The sequence below is a fragment of the Prinia subflava genome, chromosome 15, assembly GCF_021018805.1.
Source record: "Prinia subflava isolate CZ2003 ecotype Zambia chromosome 15, Cam_Psub_1.2, whole genome shotgun sequence".
NCBI lineage: Eukaryota > Metazoa > Chordata > Aves > Passeriformes > Cisticolidae > Prinia > Prinia subflava.
The window spans coordinates 17,420,437-17,437,862 of NC_086261.1; the positions used below are offsets into that span (position 1 = coordinate 17,420,437).

The 17,426-nt window shown below is 54.4% G+C and overlaps 1 protein-coding gene across 1 annotated transcript in view; it reads right to left on the bottom strand.

The window, feature by feature from the left end:
* Window positions 1–108: 108 nt before the first annotated feature.
* The window catches only part of DUOX2 (dual oxidase 2), a 27,919-nt gene continuing 10,601 nt past the window's right edge, over window positions 109–17,426 (bottom strand). The window contains exons 4-34 of the mRNA XM_063412363.1: window positions 16,320–16,484; window positions 15,499–15,686; window positions 14,269–14,470; window positions 13,557–13,723; window positions 13,413–13,473; window positions 13,207–13,303; window positions 12,930–13,008; window positions 12,486–12,588; window positions 12,157–12,320; window positions 11,528–11,694; window positions 11,249–11,367; window positions 10,385–10,522; window positions 10,049–10,162; window positions 9,255–9,457; window positions 8,877–9,062; window positions 8,227–8,452; window positions 7,546–7,639; window positions 7,159–7,334; window positions 6,842–6,911; window positions 6,296–6,391; window positions 5,342–5,520; window positions 4,309–4,539; window positions 4,008–4,107; window positions 3,841–3,890; window positions 3,604–3,731; window positions 3,242–3,395; window positions 2,885–3,117; window positions 2,573–2,731; window positions 2,226–2,381; window positions 2,008–2,136; window positions 109–1,570 (exon numbers count right to left, since the gene is read on the bottom strand). Coding sequence (XP_063268433.1) covers window positions 1,448–1,570; window positions 2,008–2,136; window positions 2,226–2,381; window positions 2,573–2,731; window positions 2,885–3,117; window positions 3,242–3,395; window positions 3,604–3,731; window positions 3,841–3,890; window positions 4,008–4,107; window positions 4,309–4,539; window positions 5,342–5,520; window positions 6,296–6,391; window positions 6,842–6,911; window positions 7,159–7,334; window positions 7,546–7,639; window positions 8,227–8,452; window positions 8,877–9,062; window positions 9,255–9,457; window positions 10,049–10,162; window positions 10,385–10,522; window positions 11,249–11,367; window positions 11,528–11,694; window positions 12,157–12,320; window positions 12,486–12,588; window positions 12,930–13,008; window positions 13,207–13,303; window positions 13,413–13,473; window positions 13,557–13,723; window positions 14,269–14,470; window positions 15,499–15,686; window positions 16,320–16,484 — 4,457 coding nt within the window. The 3' untranslated portion in view covers window positions 109–1,447. The remainder of the gene's footprint in view (window positions 1,571–2,007; window positions 2,137–2,225; window positions 2,382–2,572; window positions 2,732–2,884; window positions 3,118–3,241; window positions 3,396–3,603; window positions 3,732–3,840; window positions 3,891–4,007; window positions 4,108–4,308; window positions 4,540–5,341; window positions 5,521–6,295; window positions 6,392–6,841; window positions 6,912–7,158; window positions 7,335–7,545; window positions 7,640–8,226; window positions 8,453–8,876; window positions 9,063–9,254; window positions 9,458–10,048; window positions 10,163–10,384; window positions 10,523–11,248; window positions 11,368–11,527; window positions 11,695–12,156; window positions 12,321–12,485; window positions 12,589–12,929; window positions 13,009–13,206; window positions 13,304–13,412; window positions 13,474–13,556; window positions 13,724–14,268; window positions 14,471–15,498; window positions 15,687–16,319; window positions 16,485–17,426) is intronic.

Sequence of the window (17,426 nt, forward strand, 5' to 3'; positions counted from 1 at the left end):
TGCAGGGAGCTGTGCAAACCTAAGCCTTGCCAGGATGCAGGTTGAGCTCAGTGTTGGCAGGACTGTGAAACCTCAAATGACCCAACCACTTGCAAATAAAATCTCATGTTTATTCCAGATGCGGCCAAGTTAATCCCAGCAGAGATGGAAGGCCCCAAGTCCATCCTGAATTTTACAAGGATGAGACATAACCCAGGGGAACTTTCCGTAGCCGGAAGAAGTGGTCAGAATATGTGCTCAGCACATTCCCATGCTGGGAGGAACCCTGTTAGCATGGCTGGGATTCACTGGTCATCCCAACTCCCGTGGTGTGGAGTGGTCTCCACGTTGGCATGGCTGGAACACCAGTGACCATTGCAAGATTGTTCTTACTGGGAAATGAAAACTTGCTCTCTGTAGTCTCAGGGGGCTGTTTAGCATCCTGAGGGCTGGAGTTGTTCCCACAGCTCAGCCTGGTTGGGCTCCTTGTCTGATCTGCTCCCTCATCAGGCCTTGCTGGGGGCATGGACGCTGCAGGGGGATTGCTGGGGGTGATAGGTCTGGTGGACATAATCAATGGGACTGTGCCTGTAATCCCCCACCCCTGACTCCACGTATGTCACCAGTGCAGGGGAAACTCTCTCCAACTTAGCCCATTTTCCAGTGGGCTGGAGTTAATGCTCTGGGCCAGGAGCAAGGCCAGCACTCTGCCACAAGCATTACAAGTCTCCAGGTGACCAAGACCCAGCTACAGAAGCCAAGAAAGTGTTTTAAGATTTCAATCAGCTTTATTTGAGTTCAACCACAGCCTGTAAAAGCAGCAGTGATGCAAAGCCAGACATTACTTAAACAAGCACACCCTGATCAAAGGACTATGACACTGCTGGAAGAAGCCAATGCAAACACAACTAAGACCCTATGCAAATCCAGGGAAAGCTCAGAAAGTTAACAAGCAGGTACTGGAGAGTGTGTGAGGAAAGCTGCTTCAAGAAGAAGGATAGTGGGGAGCTGGCTGGCGCCTCACCCCATCTATTCACCACTTGGGTCTTGGAACAAAGTGCTATGAATTCAAGTTGTGCAGGCACCAAGCTGTTCCCCGGAGCTGGTCAGAGATTCCCAGCACAGCACAGCCTCTGTCTTGTGTGATGAAGATGGCAGAGCTGGGTTTAACTCGACGAGTGGGCTTTTTGGATTGGGACACACCAGCGTGCCCCTGGGTGTGGGGCTGCAGGGATGTGTGGATGGTAGCAGGATGCTCTGGGCTCAGGGGTTCACACTGGGGCCATGTAGGGCAGTGCTGGGATGGCAAGGCCTTACTAGCACACTGATCTCTGCGTGTTTCAGTATCCGTACTCTCGGCTGTGGGTGGCTTTCACCTGGGGAGGGTGGCTGGGGGGAGCCCAGGACCATGGCTGCTAGGTGCTGGGGTGAAAAAATGCAGCTGCAGCCAGAGGGTGGAACAGTAGGGTCAGAAATTCTCGTAGTGATGTGCAAAGTAGGCCTGGTCCTTCTTGTTCATCTGCCGGCAAGCCTGTTCCACATTTTTTGTCATCCCGGGCGGGCCACAGCTGAACACCCCGATCTTTTGCACCTGGGGAAGGAGGGAGCAAAGAGGTCAGACTGCAGCACCAGTTCTCCCCACAGTCCAGCCCCTCTTGATCCCTTGCTCTCTGACAACTTTGGGCATGGATGCTGGCTGAGCAGTCTTTCTCAGCCTCCAGAGGCATTTGGGGAAGTTGTCATATTCCCATGGAGCTGCCAGGGCCATGAAGGAAGGATGGGAGCCCCCCAGCTCTGGTCAGGGGTTGCAGCCAGGGTCCTGCAATAGCAGGGGTTGTTTGGCTGATACGGGGCATTGCTGACTCCTGCAGCTCAGCCTGGCCCCAGAGGGAAAGCAGGATTCATTCCCTTTCCACTCTGTCCTTGGTTCAGATGCCACTGAGGTCTCCAGGACCTTGGGGACAGGCTGGGACAGGCTCCACAATGGTCAGTGGGTGCACCTCCTCCTGTCCCCAGCCAGACACTCACCTCAGGGTGCACCTCCTGCAGCGAGTTGAAAAAGGGTACGAAGGGAGGGCGCCCAAAGTGGGTGATGGAGCGCAGCCCGGTGAACAGGCTCTTGTTCAGCACCTTCTGGAAGTGCCGCTCACAGATGTACTGAAAGAGAGATCGGTGCATGTCAGAGGGCCCAGCACAGCCCAGCGTGGCCCTGCACAGCCTGGCATGGCCTGGCCTGGCATCCTCACCAGCATGGTGGTGCGCAGATCGAACTTCTCGGCCAGCTGTGTGATGTAGATGTGCACAGAGACCAAGTCGTTCTTGTCTGACTCCTCCACCTCCCGGATGATGTCCGTCAGCCACTCAAACTGCCGCTGCGTGCGCGTCACCCAGATGAAGTAGATCTGTGGCACATTGGAATGAGGCCCAGAGTGGGGCCAGCATCCTTATGAATGTCCATGGACTCCACGGAGGATTTTACCCCCAAGGAGGCCAGCAGCAGCAGGAGGCATCTCAGAATCAATTAGGTTGGAAAAGACCTCTGAGATCATCGAGTCCAACCTCTCAGGGGGGCTTGTCTTTCGGATACTCTTACCTTCTTACACAGCAGCTTGGAGTTTATGGATGATTTGAAGACCAGGTCCTTGAGAATGGATGCAAAGGGTGTCACCCCGATGCCTCCTCCCACCAATACCGACACCTCAAACTTGTTCCACTCCTGGTGGCCCTCCCCGAAGGGCCCGTCCAGGTATAGCTGGAAGGGAGTCAGCTGTTAGCAGAAGTCCCTGCTTGCCCAGGTCTCAGATGCCCTCCGGGCTGGAGAAGTGCCTCAGGCTTGGCACAACCCACTGCCGAGATGCTCCTGGGCTCAGGTGTCCCCGTGGATGACATGCTGCTCAGGGCTCACCTTGGGCAGTGTGCCGAGGAGGGCCAGGTTCTTGGGAGAGTAGAGCTCCCGCAGACGGGTGGTCCAGGGCCCCACGGCGCGGATGTGCAGGCTCAGCGTGTCGTCGTGCGGAGCCGAGGTCAGGGTGAAGGGGTGGTACTCGGTGGTGCCCAGGGCCATGCAGGCGATGCGCACCCACTGCCCAGACTTGTAGTCAAAGTCCTGTGGCCTCTGGAACTGCAGGTGGGTGACACCTGTGGGGAGAGGGGGAAGGGGCTCCCTTAAGTTGGAGATGTTTCTGCATCCCCGCAGCTCCTGGTGCTCTTGTGGGGAGCCTGGGCTGGGCTGGTGCTGTGTGGCCAAGGGATGCAGTGGTACCTGAGGGCAAGAGCTCAGCTTTCACCACACTGATCTCCACCTTCTTCCTGCTCAGGCTGAGCAGCTTGTCCGCGCTGTAGATGAGAGCTGGGATGATGAAGTAGATGTAGAAACGGGGCTGCTGGATCAGTGCGTAGCTGCCATGGATGATGACCTGGGCAGGGAGCAGAACCCTTTAGCAAGGCCATTCATCACCCCAGGGATGATTTGGTGGCAGCTCTTCAGCAATGGGGAGCCAGGACTGGGGCTACCATCTCCCTTGGGAGTACCCCAAGCTATTCCACCTCATCAGCTGCACTGACTTGACCTGCTGGCTTGCAGTGCATTGGCACTGTCCCTCCCTTCCAGCCCGAATCCTTTACCAGGACGTAGAGCAGCACGTAGAGGTGGTGAGTGATCCAAAAGCCCTGAAAGCTGACGCGCCGGAAGTGGTGGGTGGCAAACACGTACATCACAGCAAGGACCACAAGCAGCAGCACTCCTGTCATGCCTGTGAGAGGAAGAGTTGGGAGGCTCTGTGGGGGAGAGCAGGGCAGCCCCATAGGGGCTCTAATTGGACTAGGCAGAGGTGTGCAGGTCTGTCTGCTGGGTGTTCTCACCTGGAATAGTCTGGAAAAACCACCAGTAATATTTCTGTGGGAGCTGTGACCTGGAGAAGGACAAGAGATTGCACCATGGAGTGACCAGAATGAATTAATGGTTTCCATTTTCATTTCTGTCCATGCCCAGGACACCCTGTCTGGACTTTACTTCAAATTCCACCTACCCATCATCTGTAAAGACACTGGAGAAGAGGCAGGACAGCACACTGAGAGGTGTGACTGAGAAGATGTAGATATTCACTACGTGACCTGCAGTGTGGAGCACTGTAAGAGACAGAAACACGGAGAAAGAAGCATCACTTGATGTGGTTGGAGATGTGTCAGACTCTGCTGATGTTCCCAGGGACCCGGAGATTCCTCCTCTTCCGTAGTGCAAGGCATCTATGTCTCTGCAAGGTCTTTAAGCTTCTGCTTGGTCCTGCCATGACGTGATGGGCTGTGGCAGTCCCCCAGCAGCCCACCTACCTGAGAAAATCAGGGCTGCCATGGCAATCCAGCGGTGGAAGTCGACGGCGGCGTCGAAGGGGATGTAGTGATTGAGGAAGGTCTCCCGCAGGACGGTGATGAGGTTGCGGCACATGGTGAGCAGGATGTAGGAGTACATGAAGGAGATGGAGGCAGCTGCTCCCCGGGAGATGATGATCCCCACAAAGGTGGTCTCTGCGATTCCAGTGCTGGGGGATGCAAAGGCGTAGTCTGGAGAGAGAGAGAGGGTGTCATGTTCCCAGCACTGAGGGCCATCACCCTTCCTGCAACGAGGGGACAGCCACCTGTGTGGCTCCACGGGCCCCAGGGATGGGTTTGTGTGGGGAAAGGGGCACAATGACCCAGAACTGCTGGATGACAGGGTGTCCTTGGAGATCCAGGGAGGAGAATGTCTACCTGTTGAATCTGCACCTTGGCATTGTGGCCTCAGTTGGGGAATCCAATATAAGAGGTGCCCATAAACTGGAACGGGTCCAGTGAAGACCACCAGGATGGGTGGGAGCTGGAGGACATCATAGAGCTATTTCTATGTAAGGGAAAGGCTGAGGGAAATGGGCTTGATCAGGCTGGAGGAGAGGGGTCAGGGGAGCTGGCTGTCTGCAGCCATTTCATGGGTGCACACACCAAGTCTTTCTCAGGGATGCACAGTGGTAGGATGTGAGGCAAGAGCATGAGTTTCACTGTAAAAAATTCAGGTTTGAATTCTTGAAATCCTTCACAGGGAGGATGGTCACAAACTACCACAGGCCCAGCAAGGTGGTGGCATCACCAGCCTTGGAACTCTTCACACCTTCTCTAGACAAGGCCTTCAGCAGCCTCATTCAGCTTTGGAAAAGGGTTTTCTCTGAGCAGAGCATTGCACCAGACCCTTCCAGAGATCCCTTCCAACCTCACTGACCCTCAGTGCAGGGGAGGACTGACACTTTTGCCCAACACTGTGCTGGACAGGTCCCTGTCACGCCCCAGGCGACCACCAGCTTGGAGGCAGGAGGCCCAGGGTGGTGGCACTCACAGTAGGCTCTCTCGGCAAAGACGCCGGTGGTGATGGCGCAGAAGAGGACGACGCAGACGATGTGGCGCCGGTAATTCTCGACGAAGCGCTTGAACTCCTGGACCTTCTGCTGAACCCTGTTCCTCTCGTACTTCTTCCGCTGTGCCTCCGTGTACAGATGCAGCTGGTACTGGTTCCCCCTGGCAAGTACAGGAGTGCTGGTGTCACTGCGAGGTTCCCCTGGCAAGCAATGGCTCAGGGCCCAGGTTGGGTTTCCTCTCAAAGCATCCCTGCACATCAGTGATGGGGGTGACCTGAAGAGCAGGCACCTGCAGACCTGACACCATCAGAGGGTGGTCTCAGGTCAGCCTGCTCTGCAATGCCTTCAAAAGCTGGTAGCAAATGTAGAGGCAGTGACTCACAAGGGAAACAGTAGATGAGAACTGTAAAAGAAAACTTCACAGTAATATTCAACTGTCAAAAATTATCCACAAAAGGGGAATTTCCTCAATTGGTGCAATTGAAACAAACCAAGATATTCTGGCCATCAATAACCATAGCTGAACTGCTACTTTGATGAACTACTTGCTGCTGCCAGAGCAGGGAGGACCAAATTCTCTCCTGCAGCTCTTGTAGGCAACCCAGGTGAACCAGCAGCAGCCCAAGAAGCAGAGGAGCACAGGCAGGAACTGTCAGACAAGACCCCTCTCTAAAAACCACTATGACAATCTCTGGAGTTGGCCACTTCATTTGTTTGTTTTTTGTTTTGTTTTGTTTTTGTAGAGACACATCACCCTGACCCAGCTAGGACACTGTCCTGCCAAGATGGGACTGTTTCTGTAGCTCCTTGGCCAATGAGTGCCTCCTTGGAGCAGAGCCATTTGACTGAAGGACTACCCAGTCTGACATGGAGATGTGAGAAACAGCAAACAGGACAAGCCCGAGCCCCAGAGGCACAGCAGCGAGGGGACTCACTTTCTTCCTGGTCTCTTCCTCAGTTCTTGGCCCTTTCGCTCCATGTGGTGACTCAGAGTGTCCAGATTTGGGTCTTTCTTGTCCTCCAAGATGGTTCTGTGGAAATAAAGCTATGTCTAGCCCAAAGCTCTATTCACCAGAAGTACTTGCCAAAATTTTCCCCTTTTCTCCACTTCCCATCTCAGGCTCAGCTGGGAACATGTCCAGCTCTTTCCCACAAGCCTGCCTGTGTTAATTTCAATTACACATGGTCTGAATTCACTCCAAGATAACCTCTCTGTCTGAAAAGCAATGCAGGACTCCCATCTCCACACAGAGGATGCAACCGGGCTCTGCAGGAGGCAATTCCTCCCTTCTGGCTTTGCCTGGGCAGGAGGACTGCAGCCCCACTGCAGCACCCAGCATGCACCTCCTACCCCTTCCCCAGTGCTGGGAATTCCAGCATTTGGTGGGAGCATTTGTTGGAAGGCTTGGGATGAAGGATAAATGTGAGGCAGGGCAGCAACAGAAGGAATAGCAACAGTGACACTAAGGAAGGGAGCTTACTCTTTTGGCTCTCTCTTTTTTATGAAGGAGACAGAGTTGTGCAGATTTTGCTTGAACACCTCAGGGACACCTTTGAGGAGACAAAAGGACAAACAGCCACTTAGTAGGTGCAAGACAAAGTGTAGGAATCTCCTGTGGTCAGGGAAAAACTCTGAACTGACCCAAAGATGTCAAACATGAAGCAACAGCTGATGCCCCATTACTGCAGTTGAGGTGGGGAGATTGATGGGCCAGGATTTGAGAGTTCCTAATTGGGTGCAGCCCATTGCCCCCAGCCTTGCAGGAGCTGGGGTGTCCCGCAGCTGGTGCCCACTGACCTTTGATGCAGAGCTGGGTGAGCCGGAGCTCACTGTCGTGGTCCCGCAGCATGTAATGGAAATTCTCCCAGGTCAGCTCATCCCTGTCCTGAAATCCCGAGGCACGGAACATGGACTCGGTCACCTGCTCGGCCTGCTCTCTTGACAGGCAGTTGTTGGAGATCTCAATGAAGGACCTGGAGCAAGGAGGCGAGATGGGAACACCAGCTGAGTCCCTCAAATAACACAGGGCAGAGCCCCAGACCAGTTTCGTGGGAGAAATGGGCTCTTGGTTGCAAATGTTGAGTCCATGGTCTTTATGGGGCCTGGAGCACAGAAACTGGGAGCTGCTTCTAAAGACATGTCTATGAATATTGTGAAAACACTAGGAGAGAGGAGGAAGAGTACCTGACCATCCTCAGAAACTCCTCCTTGGAGAGGAACCCATTCTCATCAATGTCGTACATCCTGAACATCACCTTGGACTTCTCCTCTGGGGACCCTGGTGGGGAGAGGAAGAGATAAAGTAAGAACAAAATCCCATTTTCATCAACAAAGATGCTTTCATAGGTTGTTTTTGAGAGTCTGGACCCTGCAGCAGTGAAGCTTCACCCTTCCACTTGACTTTCTCAAGTGCAAGGTGAAGTATTGGCTAGACACACGTTCTTTCTTGTGCAGTATTTTTCGAAGTCAAAGTGTGCTTTTGCAGAACAATGATTTTTCTGGGAGTTGTTTTGGTTGAATCTGGCACTCAACACCTCCACCTATGAATCCACCAATCCAGTGGTCATTTAGGGAGAATCAGATATCAGTTGCTGTGATCTCTCAAGTATAGGATGCACAGTCCCTTCAGGAGAAAGGGCAGACATGTCTGTGGTGGTGGGAGACAGCTCCCCTCGTGAACCATCTTCCAGAAAACACAATTATGTTGTCATGCCCCATAACCCAAGCTGAAGCTGTCCTGAGTGAAGGAAATTTTAATCTAGAGGTGTCTCCAGGTTGACCTGCTGGGTAAATCTTGTCCTCCACTCTGACAGAGCCTAGAAATGGGTGCAAGGGCAGCAGATGGAGGCATTAACCAGCTCCCACCTTTCATGAAGACCACCAAGATGTCCAAAAACTCCCGAAAGGAGATGTAGCCATTGCCATCTTTGTCAGCCAGGGAGAACATGGAATCCACAAACATGGAGTGCTCTTTGAGCCCCAGGGCTTCAGCAAACTCAGCCCTGCTCAGCTCACACATAAGAGAGTCCTTTGCCTTCTGTGAGGATTCAAAGTTGAGCTCCCCGGCATCGGATCTGTCGATTTCCAGCACCTGCAGGTTGGGTCCCACAAAAGAAATGCAATGAGTGATAGCACAGCAGAAGGCTGGTGTTTTCTTTCTGACATATTGCACGAAGTCTGGTAGCTCTCTGGCACAGAACTTGTGGCAGATACCATGGAGAAAGTCCCACATTTCTCCTATACAATGTGACATTTCACACTCCCCATGACTGACCACTCTGGAGACTTGTTACATCAAGCAATAATCTCTTTGCCGTTTTAGACACCTGTATCACTGCAGCAGACCTCCCTTTGTCTTCTGCAAATGAAAATGTCCCTCAGTCCTGGAAGTATTGGCAGCTTCCTTGTGTGTGGCTTACCAGCTCTTACAGAGAGCACCAGCCCCAGTGTTCATTGCTTCATCAGCACAGAAATACCTTCCCCCACGCATCAGGCCTTGCCACACCTCTACACACCTGAGCAAACAGGTGCCTGAAGAAAGTCTCCAGAATCTGTTTTCTCTGCTCCTGGGTGACTGCCCGCTTCATCAGGCTCTGCTCCTTCATCTCAGACAGATGCAGGTCAAAGCTGCTCTCCTTCAAGTAGTCTCTTAGCTTCCCAACAAAGAGGCACCTCTCAGCCTCCTCACTGAAGAGCAGCACCTGCAAAGGACCCATCGGCTGGCTGTAATCATCAGAGGCTCAGCTCCATGGTATTTACTGGACCTGGTGGTTCTCAGGAGGCCACCACCTCCCTTCAAGGACTTAACACTCCCAGTGCCCCCAGCTGAGTGGTGCAGAGGACTGTGGAGGGTCTAGGGGAAGGTGTCATACCCCAGGCACCATGGTACTCACCAGGTCGTACTCCTTGGGGCTCTTCAGGAGCAGAGCTTTGTTCCCTTTGTTGTTGGAGAGGATCACCTCCACTCTTTGGTGGGTTTTCAGGTTGATGCTCCGGAGCACAGACCCTCTGCTATCCAGCACTTTGAGCACTTTGTCAGCTTGGAGCTGAATGCAGACGGGAGAGCTGTCTGTCTTGGGCCCATGCCACTCCATGGCTGGTGGGAGAGAGCACAGGACTCAGCTGGAAAGGTTCCTACTCATCTCAGAACCTCTTTCACCAACAGGCACTTTGGGAGTGATTTCCTGACCAGCCATATCTTAAAGGAATAATGATGATCTCCTAACTGCAGAGCTCGAGCACATGGACACAGGAGGAGCACAGACCATGGAGCACGGAGGCAGGATTTTTCCAGTGTGCAGAGCAAGGAGATACTGTCCCTGTCCTGGAGCTATTGCTGCAATTGCTCTGCACAGGTTTCCTTCAGGCAAGGTGTGATCTGGGGAGGACTGGGATTACAGGGGCATGGGGTGACTCGGGTTGGAAGGGTGTCTTGCCCAGCCTCCTGCCCACAGTAGGACCAGCCACAGCTCAGTCTGCTCAGTGTTTCATGTGGTCAGGTCTTGGACAGGATGGGCTACCAAGTTCTCTGGGCTCCCTGTTCCACTGCTTGACTATGCTCCTGGGGAAACTGTTCCTCCTTACACCCCATCTGGGTATAAGCCCCAGGCCCAGCCCTGCCTCGGTGTGTGCCCTGACTGCTGCAGCAGCACCAGATGCCACAGCAGGGCTGGCAGTGCCACCTTACCGTGAATGCCCTCTCCGAACACCTCCCTGCGCACACTGGTGCCCTGCTTCTTCTGCAGCTTCTTGAAATCCCTCTTGCGGAAAGCAGCAACAACCCAGGCAACAAACAGAGTCACTGGGGACACAGGGGAGAAGGAGGCATCAGAGATCACAAAGCTCCTTTCCCCTTTGGCTCCCTGCTGGTGCCCAAGGACCCTGCCAGCTCAAACACCTCAGGAGTGACCAGGACCCAGAGCTCCTGCTGGGAGGTGCTTTGTCCGTGGGTACTCAGCCCCTTTCTCAGGTGGAGAGGTGGAAGGGGAGAAGAGAGACAGGAAGAAGAAACAGAGTGACAAACCCAGGGGCAGACAGCAGAGGGCAATGATGAGGATCCCGAAGCCTGCGCCGCTGCCTGCAAAGTAGTCCAGCACCGTCATGGGCGTGCAGTTGGCCAGGTGTTGAGCTGTCAGCTGCTGGGGCTGGGGGCATGGGTCCCCTGCAGGGGGGAAACAGGCTGTGAGTGTCACTGACCTTGTACCCAGCTCACCTGCATCACCCCCAGGAACCTCTGCATTAAGATGTGGCTGAGTGACCCAGCACTGCAGAATTGGGATGCTTGATTTAAACTCCAGATCCTGGGGACAGCCCTTGGGTTTGGGTTCAAACTTTGCCTGCCACAGCAAACAAGCACAGAACTGGACTCAAGTGCCCTGGAGGTTCAGCACCGTCACCTCTCCTGCTGGGATGGGCTGACCAAGAGGCACCCTGGGCCAGCAAACTGGGGCTCAGAGCCACCTGGATGCTGCAAAGCCAGGGAGTCCTCCTGGTGTGATTACAAGGAAACAAAACCACCTTGCAAGGTCTGGAATGTTACCCAAATGAAATGCTTACAGTAAATGGGAAGAGTGTGGCAAGATTCCAAGAGGAAAAGGCATTCTGCCAAACAGTAATATGCATTTTCCCCTTGGGATCATGCCAGCACTTCAGGCCTCTTTCAACATCTGCATCATGCATCAGTGTCTTGCTCACAGGCAACCCTTGCATTTAGTGCCCATTTTGCTGGCTTAGGGTCATAGCGGGTGTGAGGCTTGAGGAACCCCAAACCTGATGTGTTCCCTGTGTCATTTACTCACCAGCTGTGTCACTGGGATGACCCTGTTTTCCTTGCTGCCTTGCTGGAGCCGTTCCCTCCCCGTGCCCTCCCCTTGCACGTTGCACTCACCCTCTCTCCAAACGAACACGTGAGGCTGCAGGTCTGTGGGTTTGGCATGGGTGACGGAGGTCAGGATGCTGTGGAAGGTGGTGTTACGGATCTCCCTGATTTCCTCCTCTGTGAACAGCCTGAGGAAAAGGACGTGGAGACAAGTGGTTGCCCCAGGTGTCACTGACCAGCAACAGGAGGGAACTGAGGAAGCTGGAAGATGCTTTTTTCCTCCAGCCCCAGTTTTCATGTGCTACTGGGGTTTGCAGAGCAACTGGCAAACAGGGACAAGGCCATTACCCATTCTCGGTGTTTTCGAACCAAAACCTGTCGCTGTCACGCAGGCGCACGAACTGTTCCAGGATGATGGTAGAGAAGAGGGAGCCATCAGCCTCCAGCATGCCTCCAGGGAGCATCTCCAGCCCAGCCATGTTGTTGGCATACAGGGCAGCAACATTCTGCAGGACCTGGTGAGAAACCCCCACCACACCTCTGTGAGCACAGGGAGTTCCACCAGGGCATTGGAAAAGTGTTGGCAAGCCTTAGGAGGTGTAAGGAATGTGCATTTCCCGGGCACCACACACATCTGTGGGCTGGGAGGATGCTGAGCCTCACACAGCCTCGGCCTCAGGGCTTGAACTTGAGCAACTGAGCATCACTCCCAGAGCATCTCAGCTCTGGGAGGAGCAGAGTGCCCATTGGCACGGCAGTGGGGCAGGATGGTTTATTCATGCCATGTAATTACACACTTACTCCAATGCAAGAATGAAAACCACACCGTTACCCCCCTGCAGGCATGAAAATCAGCCAGGGCAGGCCATGCACTGATCTCCCTCTTCCTATGATGCTGCAGAATTCCGTTCCTGCCTGGAATGTCCCATCATCCTTTGGCCCACACACATTCCTTCCCCACACCGGTTCCCTGTTACCTGTGGCTCCAGGTGTGGGGCAAGGCTTGACCAGTTTTGGAGAGGTTTCAACCCAAAACGCTGCCGGACTTGGTTGTAGGTTGGCAGGCCCAAGTCTCGGGCACGCTGAACCCAGCTGGCCACGTAGTCGGTGCGGGAGTACTTCAGGGGCCCGTACCAGTAATCTGTGGGGGACATGCTTTAGTGGAGGTCTCTGCACCTCCATTAAAAAGGCTGAGGCGTGTGGTTGGGTGCTGATGGAGGGGGCAGTGGGACCTGCCTGCCCTCCTTGCCCCCAGCACAGCCTCAGGAGTGGGGGTCCCCCACCAAGGCACAGCTGCAGTACGGACCTTGGAGATCTTCCACCACGATGTTGTCCTCCCGCTCCGCTATCTGAGAGCTCATCCCCAGCAGGAGCTTGTCCACATCTTCTGCCTGCTGCAGCCCGGGGTTCTGAGACGCATGGAAAGAGCAAGTGATTCCTCTTGCAGGAGGGAGGACAGAAAGCAGCCCCACATCCCCAGACTGATGCCCCTGGGGGTGCAGACTCATAGCATAGAGGAATCAGGGATCTCTTCCAGGCTCATTTTCTTCTCATCAGGTCAGCCTTGAGGTCTGAGCCTGGCACAGCTGAAGGCTGGATGGGGAGGATCTCTCACCCCTTGTCTGGCTGTCCTGCTCTGCACCCAGTTTCCCTTACAGACCCTTGTGGAGTGCTCCACAACACAGAGCAAGGGATGAAGCCCCCGGCCAGCCTGCCACACTCTCAGGACCCCTGTGCTCCCTCCCCGTACCTCTCTGCTCCAGTAGCTGTTGCAGAGCCGCGCTGCTGGGAATGAGCCACTGGAGTTCTGGAACTGGCACTTGGTGTCCCTGAAGCAACAGAGAAGGGTTGAACCCACAGCCCTGAGCCAGGGCTGCCTGGAGCTGCCAGGGCTTGGCTGTCTCAGCTGAAGGCAGGACATGGGGAAGGGACAGAGACCGTCCCAACAAAGACCATTCCCAGTCACCAACTCAGCCTGGGCATCCCCCTGCCCACACAGTCCCATAGTCCCTCCAGGCTGCTCCTACCTCTTGTAAACACCAGAAGGCACCATGGTGGCCAGGAATTGCCCCACGGCCACCACGAACTCTGGAGAGAGGCTGGGGTCCAGGTGCTGCTGGTAACCTGTGGGGCAGTAGCCAGGCTGGAGGGAAAAGGGGCCAAGCTCCCTCTCCCTCCCCACCCATCAGCTCCCCACCCATTTCCAACACTCCCCTGCCTGCCTGCCCCTCACCTTGGTACTCCGGGACCTGCGTGCCCAGCAGGGTCGGCAGCCACTCGTACAGAACAATGCTCTAGGGAACAGGGAAGCTGGGTCAGGGCCAGAACCATGCAAGGTGTTGGGGGTCCCAGGAGAGCCGGGGGTCCCGTCCCTCACCTGGAAAGTGGCGATGACCCTCTTGCGAGCGTGCTGGAAGAGATCCTCATCGGACCAGGCAGGATGCTTCTGGGCCAGTGCTGTGGCCAGGTGGTTGTGGTACCGAAACCAGGCGATGCTCTCAGCCTGCAGGAAGGGGTTCTCATTCCCCCAGGCACTCCCCAGGTCTGCAAGAACCATCATGACCATCAGTGAGGGATGTCACCATTGGGTCTAGCTTTGCCTGTGGCTGGAGGAGCACACCCAGACCTGTGGATGCAGCCCAGTGTCCCCTTGTCCCCTCGCCCTTCCCTCCTCCCCAGGCAGAGCAGCAACCTGGGCAAGTGAGAAGCAGTACCGGGCCCCCAGCATGGAGCAAACATGGGGCAGGTGAGGAATTCAAAGCAAGCTGAGTGACTTTGTATCAGCAGCAGCCCTTTTCCCCAGAGGAGCTCACCTGGGATCAGAGCTGGTCTCTGACACTGCTGCCTGGGCACATGGCCTCTGGAGTTTCTGTTGTGTCCTCGCTGGGATGTCTCTGCTGGGGCTCAACCCTTCCTCCCCTTTGGGAAGCTGCCTGCTCTCCCACAGCCCTCCTGCCCCCTATGTCTTCCCTCCCTGCATCTTCTGCTCTTTCCCCTTTCCTGGGGTCCACTCTGGGCTCAGCTCCAGGGACCTCCTGCTCCCCCTGCTCCCAGCCAAGGATGAGAAGCCACTGGAATGGCACCATTACCATAGATCCCTTGGGGACCACCCTGTCCTGTGGATGGATCCAACGCCTTCCACATGGGAATCCTCCCGTCCGTCTGCCTCGGGAGGCTCCTGTTGGGCCCTGATGCCAGCTGTCCCCCCGAGAAGCTCCTCAGGGCATCGCTCCAGGAGTGCGAGGGGCCGTAGATGGAGCTGCCATCCAGCCAGCCTGTGTTCTCGTTGGTCTAGGGCAGGCACAGGGAAGAGGCATTAACAGATGCCAGGATTTCACTGGAAAGGTGTGAAAAAGGAGGTCTGGAAAGCCCAGTCTGTCTCTTTTGTTCTTGCAAAGCAGTCTGTTTTAACCCTATTTTAACAAGAGCTCTCAGGAAGCAAATAAATACACAGATGATCTCTATGCAAACTTCAGGAATTAGTGCCAGGTAGAAGAAAAGACCAGGTACAGGCTTTTCAAAAGTACTTTTGGGGTTGTTTTTTCCCCAATTATTTTGCCTGTGCCCAGAAGAAGACATCTGTGAGTTCCTATGTAGGCTGGAAGGGGACTAAACCCATCTCTGGGGAAACTGGGAACACCAGAGCTGTCCCCTCTGATCTCGCTGCAGGAATTCCCACTGTCCTGGCAGCATGTTGAATATCCCCCTTGCCAAATGTTTGCATGGAAACATACTTTTTATTCCGAGAACATGTTGAAGTTTCCAATTTTTTAAACTTTTAAATGTTGATAAAAACATGACTTGCTAAACTGGTCTCTTCAGGTTTGTCACATGAAAGGTTCAGGGGGTATTTCACTTGGTGATTTTGGCTGGAAGATCTCCAGCATGAAAGAAATCTGCAGAACACAAGCACAACAGTAAAATCCAAAGAAACTGGGGGGAAATCTGGATTTATTTTCCAAAGTTACTGAAATTCAGGGAAGCACTGCAACTTTGTAGCAGTGCCAACTCTGCTTTGTGATACATTGCTGAAGATAGACTTGGTGCCTAAAACCATGTGCAGTAATTAACTGACCTGATTACCTTTTCTTTGTCCAGGATGCTTTGACCTTGGGCAATCACTAGAGTTGCTAAATGTGAAACCTGGAAGTTGACTTTGGGTTCATTTCCCTGGTTCAGACACTTGAGAGATGTACATTTTTAGGGGCATTGTAGGGCTCTTGTTTTAATTTTGCAAATTATCTTGGCTGCTACGGACCCCAAAGGTGGATGGAGAAGAATTTGGGCGAAAGGCAAAGAGCAGAGGAAAGCAGAGTTACCTGTTCCCGAGGGTTGTTGGGGCTCTGTCCTGTCCCTGCTGCCCAGCGGATGCGCTGGAAGGGCAGCACCACACCTCCAGCGCCGGCAGGGTCAAACACGGGGTCTCCAGGAGGGATGTGGATGTTGAGGAACTCAGCAGGGCAGCCGGGTGTCTCTGTCTCCAGGATGTCCAGGAGCACGTGGAAACCTGGCAGACACCGAGGCACAGTCAGAGGCTGCCAGCACTGCTGCCAGCACCTGCAGCAGGACACCGGGGACAGCAGCTGTAGGCAGGCTGAGGGGACCACCATGTGCAGCAAGGGTGACCTGGGCCAGGTTGAACAGGGCTTGAAGAAACCTGGCCTAGTGGAACAACATGACCACTGAGGTCCCTTTCAAACATTCTGGGGTTCTGTGATTTCCCAGAGACAGATATCTCCAGGCCTGGACTCCCAGTACCCCACTGAGCTCCTGGGAGACAGAAAAAACTGCTCCAACCTGCAGCAGTTCAGCTCAGCATGGCTCTTATTGGATCTGTCTGGGGGTTTTTTTTGCTGTGGGGCACCTCCACTGCTAAAAGAAACGAGGAAGTTCCCAACTGACAAATATCAGCACTTGGGTCAACTGGCAGAGGTCGCCAACAATCCACACCAACTCTCCTAGCTGGACAGTGCCGTGGCACAGCCGTACCCAAGACTTTGTGGGTCTGACACCCACATGTGGGTCTGCTGTGGAGGGCTGGATGAGCAGCACTCTGACACACAGCCTTGGGTGTGTGAGAAACCGCCGTTCTCCCACCCAAACCCCCATTTCCCAGTGGGTGCAGGGCCCCAGGTCTCACCAAAGAAGACGGCCAGCACGGTGGTGTTCCTGTGGGAGGGCAGCCCCGAGGGTCCCCGTGCCACGGCGTTGCTGAGCTGGCGAGCGTTGGGCACGCGGGGCTCCTGCAGCGCCTGGTAGACGCCGTCGGCGTAGTTGGCTGGCAGGAGACGCAGCAGCCTGGCTCCTGCAATCCAAAAAAAACCATGGGATGGGTTCTGTGGCACCCAGAGGGAGTCACAGCCACAGCAGGATGTGTGTTCAGGTCCCAGAAGAGAGCGAGAGGATAGCACAGGCTCCTAGAGTGGCCAAGAACATGCGAGTTCTGGTGTCATCACACAAACTTCTGGCAACATGGGATCACACTCTCTTAAAACCAGGAGGGATCCTCTGTCTTCCTCTCTTCCAGCTGTCCTTCTCTTGTCCCTGTGCATCCCCGTTGCCCCCTGGAGGTCTGGGGTGGTGCTCCAGTGGGGAACTGGAGCGATGCTGAGCTGTCCCACAATGACAGTGCAATCCTACAGCAGTGTGGTGTTTGCCAGCACCACAGGGAACAGGAGAGGGAACAGCCAGAGGGGCAGCGAGACAAGTGTGAAGATGAGAGAGAAACACCCTCTTTGCACACTGCCAGTCCCAAAACTGAAAAGCACAGAGGCAGGAGGTCATTTCTCACTGATTTTGAAAGGCTTGTCAGCAGTGTGGTGGGCTCAGTTTACTGGAGATCCCCAAAATGGGGGCAAATCCTGAATTCCTGCCTTAGTTTGTGGCTTAGTTTCCACATGTTGGTTCCCAAAAGCGAAGGTCTGATCTGTCTGCTCTAGAAGAGGAAGACCTGGTCTGCCAGGGCTGGTTTTTCTGTGAAGCTTTGGTGTTACCAAAGGGCTGGTGGCACACACGTAATGTAGAAGAGCCCTTTGGACTCAGGGGAAGCTGTGCGACTGCCACTGCACCTTGTGCCAGTCACCAGAGCAGTGATCAACCTGGGCTGCCAGAGATGAGGATTCAGAATCTTCAGTGGTTTAGATAAGATCCTGCCTGATCTGTCCCTGGCTCAGGGACATCTAGAGTTGAGCCTATGGGCTGGCTGTAGGCATGAGGAAATAGTTCATCAATGGCACAGGGAAATCCC